The sequence below is a fragment of the Lissotriton helveticus genome, chromosome 7 (assembly GCF_964261635.1).
Source record: "Lissotriton helveticus chromosome 7, aLisHel1.1, whole genome shotgun sequence".
NCBI lineage: Eukaryota > Metazoa > Chordata > Amphibia > Caudata > Salamandridae > Lissotriton > Lissotriton helveticus.
The window spans coordinates 1,026,588,647-1,026,606,006 of NC_136068.1; the positions used below are offsets into that span (position 1 = coordinate 1,026,588,647).

The following is a 17,360-nucleotide window of genomic DNA, read 5'->3' on the forward strand; positions in this document are numbered from 1 at the left end:
GACTACAACAACCTTTGGATCCGAGTTGGAAACATTAATTTCCATTACTCCCTTCCAGGGTAATCGTTTTTAGCCAAAGCAGTGGCCCTCTGAATAAAGTACCCTAGGCACCACTAGCTTTATTTTAAACTCACAAAAAACCCACGTCTACCACCTGTATCTGGCCCCATACCCGCACTTCATCTATACGGCAGTTGGAAAAAGATCTCCGCCAAAGAACCCCTATTTGAGGTGTTGCCCGTTGGGTATTGCACCGCCGACCCAACGAAGAGCAAGCCAAGATGATGAAGCATGACACCTGAAAGGGTGTGTGAGGGCATTAAATCCAACATAATGGATTCCCAGGGTGAACTTCTGACCACCCTCCCATAATCCATTCACATCACTGACTGTACCAATCCTTCCCTTTCGCTAGGAACAGCACGACAATCCTTTATCTAAATGCACGTTCAGGGCACGTCGTGTCTGGACCTTCTGTCCTCTATAGAACAGTAATTGCCCTTTACTCCTTGATTTTGATACCATTCATTGTTTTGCAATATCAGTTTCCATTATAATCTCCCTTAAAAAACCACGCCCATCCAAACAAACATTTACAATTCCACTCTTTATTGCAATTACCAAAATTCCAGTTTTGACAACACAATATATATTTATTCACTGTGCACCAAGTCACTAAAAACCGTGTGGTGCCTACAATTCACAATAAAGTGCATTTATGGGGAAACTAGACCACCAGTGGACACAGACAAACATGCATAAGAAGAGCAGACAGGCTCTGAAGTACACACACACACGCTGGAGCACACAGCTCTGTGAATCGGAAGGCATGGACCATCCAAGGAAGTTGGAGTAGTGACTGTAACAGCTGAACATGTGTTAGAGGAGTCTCTAAGGCTCCCTCAGACATATTTTATACTACTGGGCTGGGTAAGGGGGAGTTGTGAAAATATTGCTTTTCTGTCAGAAACAAAAAAGGATGTTGGTTCTCAGTAAGTATTTGTCTTAACTGATTTGGAATACTTACTCTATGATAAGGTCAAAGACTATATTTAGACATATAGTTAATGGTGGACTTTTTTAACTTCCTGTAAACATGGGCAATTTAAATATATGCATGTTTTTATTCATCCAGTGATTTTACTACAAATGAATTAGCCCATGGCAAACTCAGATTTGGGACCCAGCGCACTCGCCAAATGGCTAACAAGTAATTGCCTGACAGCGGGGGGACAGATCTATCAATTGTATGCAGGGTTACTAAAGAAAAATGAGTCACCTCAATAAAAGGTTTGAACTAAAATGAACCAGAGCACCTCTACAACCAGAGAGCACAAGATGTTTTTGGTGCTAGCTACGGAATCAACATTGCTAGGTGTCACTGAAAACATCCGTCTACAGGTCGATAAAGGAGAAACCATGGCACTTATTCTTCTTGATTTAAATGCCGCGTTCGACACTGTCTCCCATACCATCCTTCTAAACACCCTTCAATCTTGTGGCATCGCCGGCCTTGCACTCAAGTGGCTATCCAGCTTTCTATTGAACAGGACCTTCCAAGTTTTTCCCCCTACTTCTAACTCCAAAGTTCACGTTTCTCAGTATGGAGTCCCTCAAGGCTCCATACTGAGCCCCCTGCTCTTCAACATATATGTCAGCCCTTTGGCCAGAATAGCTGAGCAAGCTGGGCTCACGGTATATTCCTACGCCGATGACACCCAGATCATTTTCTCACTTTCTGCCAAAACAAATTACAATACCTCTATGCTGCGATCTGGGCTAACAAACATTGCTGACTGGATGCACGCCAATAAATTAAAACTTAACGGTGGAAAAACCGAACTCCTCCTTTTCGGTAACAATAAAACCCTCTGGGGCCCTCAACACTGGCCGTCACAGATGGGATCTCCCCCGCTTCCTGTGCAATCTGCCCGAAACCTTGGCATCATTGTCGATGACCAATTGACAATGAGACAACAAGCGGTCAAAGTAGCCTCCACCTGCTTTGTCATCTTAAAATGGTTGAGAAAAATCCTGTGGATGCTTCCGTTGCCTACCCAAAAAACTGTAATCCATGCCCTTATTACATCAAGACTGGATTATGGAAATGTTCTGTATCTGGGCGCAAGTAAGGAAGTGCTGCACAGGTTACAGGTTGTAACAGAACGCCGCTGCTAGATTGCTCTGTAAACTCCCCAACAGAACTGCCACCTCAGCTTCACTTCATGACCTCCACTGGCTTCGGATTGACAATCGTGCCAAATTCAAAGCATTGTGTTACATGCATAAGATCAACTCCGGTGAAGCACCTCAGTATTTAAAGGCCTTAGTACACCAATATTGCCCCCCGACTTCTTCGATCCTCTAACCAGCACAAATTCCAAACTCCTAGGATCATACGAGTCAGAATGGGTGGACGCTCCTTCTCCCATCTGGCTCCCTCACTCTGGAACTCTCTCCCCTATCATTTACGCACTGAACAAAATTATCCCAAATTTCGTAAAGACGTAAAAACATGGCTCTTTAATCAATAGTCCCCTCTTCTACTGCCTAGCTTTTCCTTTCTTCTTTTTGCGTTTCCTAGCGCCGGGAAACCTTCGGGTAGCTGTTGCGCTGTACAAATGTAATAAATAAATAAATAAATAAATAAATAGTGGAATGCAGCGACAAACCATAAGCTCACAGGTGTCCATCTCCAAAGCAACATTTTCTTTTCCCAGTTGTGCTCCTCCTAGTTTGTTGTCTCTGCCTTTCTGCCACTCCTGTCCATTTATTATTGCTTTACTGCTTTGCCTTTGGCCGCTCCTGTAATCAGAGCTCTTTGGTTTATTTTCTTAATTTCCTAGCTTTCTCCTTAAACTGTATAGACTGCTCTGTGGTGACCAGTGGGTCGGCAGTCTTATCAATGAATAATTGCATCATAGACTGCCTGGCTGAATTTATTAAAAAACATTTGGAAAGAAGGGAAGAAAAGTTCTCATGCAACATTTTGATCTTTTAAAACTAAAACTCTTGCGGATCATGCTCTTTCCCTTGGTGGGTTCACTTCAGAGTGGGTGCCAAATAATGTGTTTCGAACACATTATCTGTGGGACTGTTCAAGCCTTCCCTCTTTACAGCGTCTGGATTGCCTGTGCTTTTGCCGGACTACCGTACAGTGGAAAACCCAGATCCTCCCACTTCATAGCTTGGCTTTCTCATCGGTGATGAGCAATGTGAAGCCTTTTTCGACAATGAGAGGTTTATACTTTTTCCCTATAGTGATTCATGAGCTTTTTCCCTTCCACATCTCACCTCGCCCTACGTTTTTCAAGTACTTTTCTGTTCCGTGGCTTCCTGTATTTAAAAAAATATATATATAGTAAAAAGTCTTACTATAAAAGGAGAACATTGGATTTTGGGCCTGTGTTTGAATGAGCTGAACTTTTGGTATTATTAAAGGTACCGCTTTACACTTTTCAGGATTTTGCTTGTCTTGGGAGTTCTTGCGCCAAAAAAAGCAAAGTCCTAAAGCATTGTACTAACTGAGTTTAGGACTAAAGATAATGCTGACTGTATACAGAAGCATCAGTAGCCAGTTTATAACTAAGATACAGTAATCTGTACTAGTATCTAAAGATCTGTAACTGCACCCACTGAAGCAAATACCCAGTCTACTGTAACAGTCGAGGCCAGATGTTACACATATATACTGTCTATTGTATCGGCTAGGTTTAGATTACTCACTTAGGGCCCCAGTACCAGTTTGGTGGTGCAGGAACGGGAGCGCCTCGCTCCAGCACCGCCAAACCCATGGTTAAACCACTTGCCAGATAGGAGTTTTCTGCTGTCTGGCGGGCAGTTGTTCAGCATTCCCACAGTGATGGCTATGAAATAGGCACCGCAATGGGAATGTCAAAATTAGTACCTGCAAAGCATGGACTGCTGGAGTACATGCCGTGCAAGTACTGGGGTGCATGCATACACAATTGGGGCACAACATGTGCCCCCCTGCATGCACCCCATGGCTCTGAGGTAACAGGGGGGCCTGTAGAGGCCCCCTTTGTTTCCTATCCACCACGGTTTTCATGGCGGGGCCACAGGCATGAAAACCGTGCCTGAGAAGATACTTGTAATATACTTGATGGGACCGCGGCAGTCTTGCCAAGCATATTGCAGCCACAAGACCGCTGCCCCACCGCCAGAGATCTCTAATCCCTGGTGGTTGCAGTGGTTCAAGGGCAGCCTCACTCCCCTGGTGGTAATAAGGCAGTAGGAAGACAACCACCGCCATGCCCCCGCGAGTTTGGTGGTCTGTGGCCCAACAGACTCATAATGAGGCTCTTAGACACATTATACTCAACCAGTTGATTTGACCTTATAAGGTAAGCCATGGTATACTGTTCCAATTGCTATTAGGCTATTTGTTAAAGTGCAGTAATAGCTGGTAACTTTTGACAGTAAGACACAGTGTACCCTATCCAGTGAGGCCACGTAAGGAGCTGAGACACAAACTGTACCAGCTATTGCCAGCTGCTGCACTATATTCTCTCTAAAACTGTCTCAATATGTGCCTATTCAGAACATGAAGTGAGATAAAACCTCACTCAAACTCAAACCTTCACCTGCAGTATATATATTGTGATATGTTCATCTACAGGGGTCCCGGCACTTCAACTCTGTCCCTGCTGCAATGTCCTGAACCTCTCTTTTCACATCATTCTCGACTGCTCTAAATGAACTCCACATGTTATAGAAATTGCCTGAATTATTTACATGCTAGCTACCTCCACACCAATTATCTCACAGTAAATATGTCTATATGGTTAATTTATTGACATTTCAGTTCAACATCCATCACCTGTAGAATTATTTCTCTTTATGCACCCACTCAAAACTGATCATGCCCTGTGTATGACATGTATACATATATACTATTCCCTACTGAGACAATGCTACAGCATAGGGCCGTATTATGACTTTGGCGGTGTGGCAGCAGGCCGCCACGCCAGCACCCTGCTGCCACACTGCCAAAGCGATAATGCGACCGCCCGCTTGATTCCGACAGGAATCCGAGTTGTGCGGTCCTGCGGCAACTGGCCCACAACAGTGCACTTCTAAGGCTCATACTCATATGTGAACCTTAGCAAGGCACTGCAATGGGAACACCATTGCACGTTCCTGCATAGCATGGGCTGTCAAGTCCATACTCTGTAGGAACTGGGCGTGCATGCAGACAGGGGGGCACACCAAGTGTCCTTCTGCATGCATCCCCTGGCACAGAGACACCAAGCAGCCCTGTAGGGCCCACTTTATTTCCTCAGAGCCACACTTTTCATGGCAGGCTTAGTGCTATGAAAATGGTGGCAGTGAGGAAACTCCTAATATGCTCGGTTATGCCGCAGCGGCACCCGCAGCAAATCAGGGGCCCCAGACCGCTACAAGACCGCAAGGGATCGCGGATCTCTGGCGGTAGCACCAGTCCCATGGTGTTCCCACCACCCAACTTGTTATAGGGAGGTCGGACCTCCACCATGGGTTTGGCGTTCCATCAGTCCACCAAACTCGAAATAAGGCCCTAAGACACATTGCAGAGTACCTGGTACTGTGCCCTGCTCATCTGGGTTAATTTGTTCTTTACCTACCCAGTCCATGAAAAGTACCTCAGTTAGGGGGCGAGTATGTGATAATGAGATTATTAAATTAGCGTTCTTTAAACAAAAGGGCTTAGAATTAAACATAAACAGTGTGGAATAATTACCAGGCACTGAAGGGAATGTATTTCATGTTTACTGCTTTAAGAAGGAGCAAATTTGAGAGACCGTTCTTTTTTTCGAAGTCTCTTTAGAACTTTGTCATAGTATTTCAATAGAGGGTCACAAATCACTGCTCACAAAAAAGCTAACTTAAATCAGTTTAAGTACAAAATCAAGTACATCTGCGATGGCAGAGGTGTTTGATTTTTTTTCTACTCTGAGAAGCTTAATATTACATCACCGGAGTGTGCAGGGTCTGAGTCAGGTAGGAGGGTCTCAAGAGATAACATTGGTTTATTGTTTATAAAATTACTTAAAATCTGAACCAGCAGGTTGGATGCAGATTCCTTCTTTGGCATTATTCTATAGTAATTCTCAGGTTTTAGAATAATATTTTTTGTATGCAAACTTCACCCTGAAGGAAGACCCTGGAGTTAATAAGTTTGCAGTATAATAGTCTGTTCCTGACTTTAGACATCTTTAGCTGTCCACTGTTCTCCATGAAGGTACCACAAGTAGCAAGTGCCATGTGGGTATGTCTAGAAGCATCACTCATTCCAGAAACCATGACATGGACCGAAGATACACAGAGAACACTTACAACACTGCTTTTTCATAAACCAAATAAATACAGATTTGAGGGTGCACATTACACATTTCAGGATAGATTAGGGCTGAGCCACTTCACACATTCAGAACAAGAGGTTCTCCACAAAGCAAGTATGTTCTTAGCTGTGGCATGGCGTAAATACTAAGGAGCACCAGCTCACTCTAGCCATGTCCATTGACCTTTCATAAAGATAACAGAAAGGCAGAGGACCTTCAGGGACACTTCACATCAACACTCACACGTTTAATTCGAGTTGCTAAAAATATACCCTAACCACCATCTCTCTGCTCATTCGGTCAGCTTACCCACCTTTTTACTTTCCGAACAGCTCAGAGCTGGTGGACCAATGACTCGGCCCTGAACTACTCCGAATAATAAAATAAATAGTTGACATTATTTGTACGTCTCCCCACATGTAATCTTTCACACACATGTTTCTGGGTTAGTTACAACTTCGCCATTCTTCTGCGGGTCTTCTTTCAAAAAATGTTCCACTTCAGGAGAGGCCGCCTTGGAATCTACTGGTGAGTTCGCCTCACTTTTTTTCAGCTCCTCGATCTCTGCTGCTACTTCGATTGCCTTGGGCTCCTCTGGCTTTTTACGAATACAGAAGAAGTTCCCCAGAGCCAACACCAGAGCTGAGGTGACCACTTCAGTTCCAGCAATGATGAACACATAAAAATATTTGCCGGTGGCATCCCGAACTTTACCTGTAATCAACACAAACCAGTGTTAATGTTCGTCTGACAATAGTTCCTCCAAGGACAAATAGATGTAAAGTAACTGACCAGCAAAATACATTTTTTATGATTCGAATTTCGATTATGCCCCACTTCAATATAGCTCCTGTTGTTTGTGGGTATAATGCCTAATAAGAGGAGGTATAAGCTGTTGGATGTGGAGGTAAGAACTTCATGCATGACTGGAGTTGTAATTGGCCTTCCTTTCGGTTACAATACCAGGCACCACGTTGAAAACTACATTCCACATAACTAAGTAGCCGTCAATCTCATTAATATGACAGTATTATTACATTTTGGGCCTTTCATCATTGAGCTTCACACTTTCTTCTACCAGAACCTTGGATACTGGTGGGTTCGGGCAAAATGGCATCATGGATGGAGCACCTTATGCCTCTGAGTGTATGTGCACAACACCAACAATTGCTATTTAGTGTAAAAATACCGTCACATTGTGATAGAACAGAGCCCTGCTTCCTAACAGATGTGCACTTGTGTTGCTGTCCTCCATCTGTTCACCTGCGTCTAGTGCACACAGCACTGTGGCTGCACCAGTCATTCACATTGCAGCTGTTCACCTGGAAGGTTATAATTTTCAGACTGAATTCCGCTTTGAGTTTCTTGACAAATCTAAGTGAGCCTCAGCTTTACTGCTTTAGGTTACAGATGATTGAACTGGAAACGTCATAGCGTTCACACAGGCCAGCTGTACAACCGTTTTTTTTTCAGTCGCAAACGGGAGATCGGCCCGTTTGCAAGCGCAAAAAAAGGTCCTGGCATGCACAAATGCTATTTTGTGAGTCACTGATTCGCGAAATAGCGTTTGCGACTCTCACTATTAGGAAGGGGCGTCCCTTCCTAATAGCGAGTCTCAGTGTACTATTGTTTTGTGACCCCATTTGCGACCGCAAAACACTTGCAGTTTACCACTTACTTCAAGTAGGTGGTAAACCACTCGCAAACAGAAGCCTTTCCCCTTTGTAAGTGTGTACAAAAATATTTTTAAGAGCAGGCAGCGGTCCCAGGCCTGTCCTTAAAAAATTTAACTGAAAGTTTCATTTTTCTTTTTTAAATGCAGTCCGTCTTCCTTTAAGGAAAATGGGCTACATTTAAAAAAAAAAATAACTGCTTTTTGGGTTTCGCCTGCCGAAAGGCTGCGCTCTGCGCAGCTTTTCAGCGCAGGTGAAATCCTTTGTTGACTATAAGGAGTTCGGGAACGTCCCACGGCTCTCATTGGCTAGCTCCATAAATGGAGGCTAGCCATTGGGTGCCGGATCTGTCCGTCAAGGCCGGACCAGATTCGGGGGCGTTCCCGAGATTTTTTCCCTGGGCGGAGTTACGTTTTTTCCCGTTCCCTCCCCTTTCCCGCCGTCCGTGTCCTCTCCCGCCCCTTTCCCGCCGTCCGTGTCCTCTCCCGCCCCCCTCCCGCCGTCCGTGTTCTCTCCCGCCCCCCTCCCGCCGTCCGTGTCCTCTCCCGCCCCCCTCCCGCCGTCCGTGTCCTCTCCCGCCCCCCTCCCGTTCGTGCAACGCGAGTCAGCTGTGCCCATCAGCGAAAACAGGCAAGAGAGAGACTCTGAAGGGTACACGCCCTCACTGCTCTCCCCTCCGCTCAGGAGAAGGCGCCGCTTAATCTCTCCATCACCGGCAGACCCCTCAGTGAGGAAAATTTTACGGCGCAGATGCAGTGTTACTACCACCGCTCCCCGGCTCAGTTTCACCAGTTGCACGGAGCTGTCGGTGCGCAGAGGGTTAAATCTGCCTCCCACCCCCGGGCCGCGGGGAGGCTGCGCCGTGTAATGCGTGCACGCCCCCTCACCCGCCTTCTCCCCCTCTTGCTCTATTGCAGGAATTGAATGGCCGGTCCCTGAGCTTCTCCACGCTTTCCAGGGCCTGGGTGGCGCGGGCCTGGGGGCTGCTGGCAGAGGCTTGAGGCACAGAAGCGCCCCGGTGGCCGAAGGGGCGGGCGCGTGAACAGGAGACGTGAGCGGCCCGCTGCAAGGGGTCGACTGAGTCAGAGCCACCCGCCGACACCCGAGGGAAGAATGAAGACAACAACAGGTAATGCGCTGGCTCTGAGGAGGGGTGGCGGAACTGGGGTGATGTGGCGGCATCCCTGCACGCTGTTCACTGGATTGTGCACTGTTCCCACGACCGGACTCGCCTCTGTGTGATAGAACGCCACCTAGGCCTGTCGAAGCCTCGGGCTCGAGTCGGAGCGCAGCCGGAGCACTCGGAATGGGGCGGGCAGGTACAGAGGAACTCGGGCGGGGAAGGAGGAGACGTAAGTTTTGCAGGCCGTGTTTTTCCGGGGACGGAGGGAGGAAGGTTGCCCCCGGATTTTCCTAATGGTAGTGGTGTTCCTGATACATTTTCGCAGCTGTGAAACTGTTAAAGTCTGGTCATTGACTTTATTTGTGAGAGTGCGCTTAAAACAGAAGTCTGTGCTGGTTTGGGGGGCTGGGGGTGTAGGGTTACAGCTTCACATGACCATCTTAGATAAAAGAAAAAACAACGGACCCCAGAGCCGCACCGAGACCAGTCGCAGAGCAGGGACCGGCCGAGGGTTGGGAGTCCGAGACCTCTAAAGGCCGGCAGAGTGAGGAGCAGACTTCGAGCATCGCCGGTGTCCAGCACCTGAGCAGCGCGGCATCTACTCGGCAGCAGGATGGCCTCTGCCCTGTACACGTGCACCAAGTGTCACCAGCGCTACCCCTTCGAGGAGCTATCCCAAGGCCAACAGCTCTGTAAGGTACGTGTTTACGCGACTGGAGAGTCAGGCCCGTGGGATCATGTTATGTTCAGGACCCAGATCGTTAACACAAATCTGTTTTTACGTCCTTTCATGTGGCCAAACCCTGTGCTCGCTCTGGGTTGATCCCCCTCCCTGGTTGCCGCTGAGTCACCGGGCTCGCTGCTGGTGTTGTGAGGTGCATGTTCATTCAGACGCAAGACACGCCTAATCCCAACAGTCTGAAGTTCTTGCCTGGCAGGGCGGTCCTAGAAGGAAGAACTATGGATTTCCCCTCTCCTGCGTCTGCCTTTTGCTCACCCTTAGCCAGGTATTTAGAAAGATGTCAGTAACGTATGCATTTCTCTGCTGTGACATATCAGACACAAACACTAATTAAACACTTCAGGATAAGAGATCTAGAAACAAAATTTCACAGCGAATATGCACCACCCAGCCTATCTATTTTGCATAAACTTGACACTACTTGGTGTTGAACTTCATACTATACAGATAAACAGGGCTTGACAGTGGACAGGAAGTGCTACGTGCATTCCACCTTCACATGTCCTGTCTATTATTCACACACATCTAGACACACATATATACATTTTCCCTTGTTGTGTGCACAGTCTCCATCTGGAAAATGAGCAGTTCAGACCTGCTGCTCCAAACCTGCCAGCGCTAAAGGGTGGAAAACGAGAGTATATAAGTGTAGAGGCATTGTCACACACGTTCTCAGTGGGCAGGTCTGTCCACTTTTCTGGGTTTACTTGGCATCATTTGGTGAATAGGCTAGTCCGGCTGCACACCCTGTATGAGCTCTAGGGTAGACTGCTCTCTTGATATGCAAATATAATTGCCAACTTGCAAGTACTTTACCAGGATTGCTGGAATTTACATGACCCTGCCAATTATCACGAGCTAGTATTTTTCCTTTAGAAATATACACTTAAAATACCAATACAAAGAAGAAAGCCCTTCAAACGTATTTTAGGGGTGTCTAAACTATTTTTGTATGACATACAAAGTAAAAGTAAACTGAGTTGCAGTGTTAAAATGAATGCAAAGGATTGTATGCATGTTCATTTTCAAGTAATGCCCTGTGGCCCTTCCAGCATCTCAAAATACCAACACATGGCCAGTGTTTTTCCCTAGGAACGGTGGTAACCCTAACTACAATCCGAATAAAGGGAATCCGAGTACCAGCTGTTGATTTGATTTATGTTGTGCAGGGAAGAGCAAAACAAACACAAGCACAGCCACGAAAACAAATGCAAAGTGAGTGCACATTCAAAGGTATGCTGGTGCTTAGGAACCCGTTATTTTTACACAGAGCAGGCCAATGTCGGGTTCAGCTCTCAAATGGCTGTATGACTGGGGCAGAGTCAGTCGTGTGGAAGTTCACATTTGAAAGGCCAATAGTGCGAGGGAAGAGTCTGCCAAAGGTCATTCTTCCCTCAGAAAAGGCTGCTGTGCCGCGACAGAGTTAACTCCTACATCAATGAACTACTGGATGTAATGGACTCTTTCCCAACACTATGGCTCTCCACATATTGCTTGGGCCCGTGGGTTACTAAAATGAGCTTGCGATATGTAACCAGAATGTTTATGTGAAATTTGGTGGCCAAATATTGTTCAACATGTGCTTAGATTAGTAAAGGTGTTATGGGTATGACATTCACAGGGATTGTCACTGGAAACGGACCCATTTTCGAGCATCTTTTAAAGTAGAATGGTCCTGTTTTAAATTGGAGACTTGTGGGGGTATTATGTACCCACTATCTGTACCAACCCCCTTCTCGTATTTGACAAATTCAATATGGCAGCTAATAATCAACAATGACAACCACCCAAACCTTTTACCCTGTTTCTGAGAGTAGCCGATATGGTGGCCTTACATAATTCATAAAGGTAGTGGGAAATGTTGCTCAAATGGATGTTTGGAAGTTCTTGAAGCCATCTGCGCACATGAAGATGAAAAGGGCTGTTAGTCATAGTTTATCTTTATTTTGAAGGCTAATCCTTCTTTTGTTTGTATTGCCATTTTCGTACAGCATGGTATTGACACAAATTATTTGCAGTACAGTGTGAAATGATTGTTCTCCTGCTTTATATCTAATACATTTTAGAGGGTGAATGGGTATTTTATGTGCCATAAGTGTAATGATTGATCTCCCAGACTGTGCAGATCTGGTAGCGAAGCATGTTCTGTGCAAATTACTTGTATGAATTTGTTAGTGTGTGCATTCATGAAAGGGTTTGCGATAGAATCTGTGTGTGTGTGTGTGGCTCTGTGTGTGGCTCTGTGTGTGGCTCTGTGTGTGGCTCTGTGTGTGGCTCTGTGTGTGGCTCTGTGTGTGGCTCTGCGTGTGGCTCTGCGTGTGGCTCTCTCTGTGTGTGGGTCTGTGTGTGTGGGTCTGTGTGTTTGTGTGTGGCTCTGTGTGTGTGTGTGGGGGGGGGCTCTGTTGGGGTGTGTGGGTCTGTGTGTGTCTGTATGTGTGTTTTTGTGTGGCATTTGCCAGAGATTAAACTATTGGCATTGTAAATGACAATGCCATTTATTTATCGGTTTTGAAGACCAACACATAAATACAAATTTTGTCATTTACAGTGCCAATAGCTCAAACTTTTCAAAAGGCGAAACCATTGCATTGTAAATGCTTGTTTTACCAAGCATTTGCGATGCAATAGGACTCGCATTTAAGCAAGACCTATTGCATTGCAAGCGGGAGTGCAGGCGGGGGGCAAGAAGGCACGGACTGCGGGAGGGGGGAGCAAGCATAGGAAGAAAATAGTGCTGTGCAGTAAAGGGGCCAGTAGCCTTGGAAGGATACAAATGATGACATGGCTGTCTGAAGGAGTGACTAACAAGCCAATAAACCAATTGGAAGGAAGCATTTAGGAACGACAAAGACACAAGCCAATGAAAAAGATGGTTGGGAGAGTGGGCGTGGCTTCTCCCCCGTACTCTACTACCAGAGATCAACCCCAGAGCAGAGCTGGCTCAGTGCTCGACCTAAAAAGCAGTCACAGACATGTTGGTCTGCTGACCCCAGAAGACCACCATCCCTCGGAGTGCTAGCCATGCCCAATGGGGTCCCAAATTGCGCTTGCCTCATGAATATTAATGAGGCACTTTTGAGAGTCGCAAATTGCGAGTCGCAATTTGACGCGATTTGCGACTCGCAAAAGTGAATGGTCGTACATCTGGCCTATAGTCCCATGTTTTTATATGTGGCCTTTGCAACAGCTTTAGCAGTTTCTCCAGACTATTGCTTTTCCCAAAATGTCATTCATAGTGTACATGGAGGAACTTTTGGGTAGTGCGCTTAATCTAATGGTCTGTTAAATTGTCAAATTTTGCTTCTGCTCACACAGGGGCAATGGGTCAGCCCATTTCACCCTCTAGCTCCGTTCACTTTGAGTGACTGCTTTAAGCCTGTGCACATTGTTCACACCTGCCTAAATATAGTTCCTTTCTCTTGACCTGTAATGCTAGTACAAAGTGGATGAGGTATTGTTTGCTGTAATTCTTGTATATTCTATTATCAAATACAAGCAACTTCTAAAGGAAAATGCTACTTACCAGTATGCATCTGTTCTTGGCATGTAGAGCTGCAGAGTTGTACACTTAGCATTAGATCGCCACCTGGTGTTGGGCTCGGATGATTGCATGTTGTTGTCGTCTTGGAAGAAGTCTTTGTAGTCACGAGATAGGTGACTCTTCCCTTGGACGATAGCAATCATGGGCATCGGCTCCATCCTTAGATTGTTTTTCGCCATGATGGGAAATGATGGAGGTAGTAGAAAGAAGAAAGTAAGTCCATGTGTGTATATCTAATTAAGATAAAACTGGAACAGACACGGGTCCAGGGGAGGCTGGAGGGCGTGAACAACTCTGCAGCTCTACATGCCAAGAACAGATGCATACTGGTAAGTAGCATTTTCCGTTCGAGGCATATGAGCTGCAGATTGTACACTTAGCATCGATTGTGCAGCAGTGTCTCCCCTAGCAGTGGGCAGCTGTGCCTGCTGCAGTAGTTTGAAAGAGTTTTTTTTTTTTTGTTTTTTTTTAAAGTTTTTATTGAAATTAACAACAAACAACAAAACATAAAGTACAAGGCAAAAGTACAGTGATGGTGATTCTGAGTCCATGTGGGAGCAGCTCCGAACATTACAAAACGTACAGTATAGTGAAAAGCAATGACGGGGAGAAAGAGAGTTTTAAGGAAAGCTTGGCCTACTGCAGCTTGCTGCTTGGCTTGCACATCAACACAATAGTGTTTAGTGAAGGTGTGTGTTGTAGACCATGTTGCTGCCTTGCAGATGTCTTCTTGGGGAATGTTTCCTACGAAAGCCATGGAGGCTCCTAGTTTGCGTGTGGAGTGCGCTCTAGGAGGAACTTTTAATGTGCGTTTTGCTTTGAGATAGCATATTTGTATATATTTAACAATCCACCTTGCAATTGCTGATTTTGAAATGGGATTGCCTTTACGTGGTGGAGAGAAGGCTACAAATAGTTGCTTTGTTTTGCGAAAGGACTTGGTCCTATCTATGTAATAGAGAAGAGCTCTTTAGACATCTAGTGTGTGTAAAGCTCTTTCTACTACCAAGTCTGGGTTTTGAAAAAACACTGGTAACTCAACAGATTGGTTTAGATGAAAAGGAGTAATTACTTTAGGAAGGAATTTAGGATTAGTTCTTAGAACCACTTTGTTACGGTGTAATTGTAAGAAAGGTTCTTGTATAGTGAAAGCTTGAATTTCACTAACTCTTCTAAGAGAGGTAATAGCAACGTGGAAAGCTGTTTTCCATGTGAGACATTGTAGTTCACATTTGTTTAAAGGTTCAAAAGGGGGTCCCATGAGCCTGGTAAGAACAATGTTTAGGTTCCACCCTGGAGAGGGTGGTAACCTAGGAGGAATAATTCTTTTTAATCCTTCCATAAAAGCTTTTATTGCTGGTACTCTAAACAACGACATATGTTGTCTGTTTTGTAGATATGTGGCAATGGCTGCAAAATGTAAACTTATAGATGAATAAGCTAGATTACATCTTTTTGAATGGAGAAGGTAACAGATAATGTTTTGGATGGAAGCATCCAAAGGATCAATTTGATTATTATTGCAGTAAATGGCAAATCGTTTCCATTTAGCAGCATAGCAAGCTCTAGTAGTAGGTCTTCTGGCTTCTTTAATGATATTCATACAGTCTGGTGGCAGGTTAAGGTAACCAAACTCTAAGATTTCAGGAGCCAGATTGCCAGATTCAGTTGACTTGTATCTGAATGCCTGATGTCTCCATGGTTCTGTGTTAGCATTGATGGTGTCAGAAACAGTTTTTGGTGTGGAACTAGAGAGAGTTCTAGCAGTGTGGTGAACCACGGTTGGCGTGCCCATGTAGGAGCTACCAGGATCAGTTTGAGAGATTGTTGTCTGAGTTTGCGTACCACTAGTGGTATTAGTGGGGTTGGCGGAAAAGCGTAGGCAAATCTGCCTGACCAGTTCATCCATATCGCATTGCCCTTGGAAAACGGGTGTGGAACCCTGGCGGCGAAGGTTGGGCATTTTGCTTTTTCGTGTGTGGCAAACAGGTCTATGTCTGGATGACCCCACTTGTGAAAGAATGGTTGAAGAACTTGCAGATGTAGTTCCCATTTGTGAATCTGTTGTGTCTGTCGACTTAACAGATCGGCTACCTGATTGTGAACTCCTGGAAGGTGTTCTGCAAGCAGATATATCTTTTGTGGAATGGCCCATCTCCAAATGTTTTGTGCGAGCTGGGACAGTTGCAGGAATTGTGTGCATCCTTGTTTCTGCATGTAGTACATGGCTGTCATGTTGTCCGTCCGGATTAAGGCAGCTTTGTTCTGTATGTGTACTTGGAAGGACTTTAGTGCCATGAAAATCACCAGCAACTCTAGGTGATTGATGTGAAGCACCTTTTGTTGAGCGGTCCATCTTCCCTGAGTTGTATGGTGGAGCAGATGTGCTCCCCATCCTGTCAGGGATGCGTCTGTTGTCAGTACTTTTTGTGAAACATGCTCGAGGAACAGCCGCCCTCTGGACACGTTTTTGGTGTTCCACCACTGATGAGAGCGATGTGTGCGGCTGTCCACCAACACCAGGTCTGTCAGTTGTACTTGTACCTGATTCCACTGATGTTCTAGACATTCCTGCAATGGGCGCATTTACAGTCTTGCATATGGTACAATAAAAATGCAAGATGCCATCATGCCTATTAGTTGCATGAACACTCTGGCTGGGAGAGAGTGCTGGTTTTGAAACCTTGTAACCAAGGCTTGAATGCTCTGTATCCTGGCGGGACTGGGATAAAATAGAGCTGTATTGGTGTTTATGGTAGCCCCTAGGTATTGTTGTACATGAGAGGGCTGTAGATGTGACTTGGTGTGGTTTATTGTAAACCCGAAGTTGTGCAGTGTCTGAACTGTGTGAGATGTCTGTTGAACACACTGGTTGAATGACTTGGCCTTTATGAGCCAATCGTCTAAAAATGGGAAGACATGGATATGTTGTCTTCTGAGATGTGCTGCTACTACTGCTAGGCACTTTGTGAACACTCTTGGTGCAGGTATGACCCCGAATGGAAGACTTTGAATTGATAGTGTTGTCCTTCTAACACAAACCTAAGATACTTCCTGTGAGAAGGATGTATGGGAATGTGAAAGTAGGCGTCTTTGAGGTCTAGTGTAGTGAGGAAATCGCCTTGTTGCAATAATGGGTGCACTTTTTGTAAAGTGACCATGTGAAAATGATCTGAGTGTATATACAGATTGAGAGGCCTTAAATCTAGAATTGGTCTTAGTGTCCGATCCTTTTTGGGTATTAGGAAGTAGAGTGAGTAGACCCCTGTTCCTTGATGTTGCAATGGAACTAGCTCTTTTGCATCTTTTTGTAGCAATGACAGAGCCTCTTGTTGGAGCAGCACTAGATGTTCTGTGGACATTGGACGCTGTCTGGGTGGTATATTTGGAGGGGTAGCTGTAAACTGTAGGCAGTAACCATACTGGATAATCTGTCTTACCCACTTGTCTGTTGTGATTGAATTCCAGACAGGTAGTAACTGTGTTAATCTCCCCCCTACAGGAGTGGTAGGCTGTTGGGGGAGCTGAAGGAAGTCACTATTTAGTGGTGGAAGAGGATCGATTGTTGTTGTTACCTCAACCTCTTCCCTTATTGTTATTACCTCTGTAGCTCCCTCTAAAGTATCCTTTATTAGGGGATGATTGTGTATTTGTTTTAAAGGAAGCCAAATTGTCTGCTCTAGCTTGTTTGGAGCCTCCTCTGTAAAAGCAGCGACGAAAGGAGCCTCTTGCTTGGGTGGACTGCAGAGCTCCCTTAGACTTGGCTGTGTCAGTGTCTTTTTTCATTTTTTCAAGGGCTGTGTCTACTTCTGAACCAAAAAAGTGTTGTTGGTTAAATGATTGATTTAAGATAGTAGTCTGTACCTCTTGCTTAAATCCTGAAATGTGTAGACACGCGTGACATCTAAGGAGGGCACTGATGTTTATTGCCCTGGATGCA

The 17,360-nt window shown here is 45.4% G+C and overlaps 1 protein-coding gene across 1 annotated transcript in view; it reads right to left on the reverse strand.

Annotated features, from left to right (window-relative positions):
* Positions 1–588: 588 nt before the first annotated feature.
* Positions 589–17,360, reverse strand: part of SLC16A3 (solute carrier family 16 member 3) — a 118,561-nt gene continuing 101,789 nt past the window's right edge. The window contains exon 5 of the mRNA XM_078653760.1: positions 589–7,055. Coding sequence (XP_078509886.1) covers positions 6,769–7,055 — 287 coding nt within the window. The 3' untranslated portion in view covers positions 589–6,768. The remainder of the gene's footprint in view (positions 7,056–17,360) is intronic.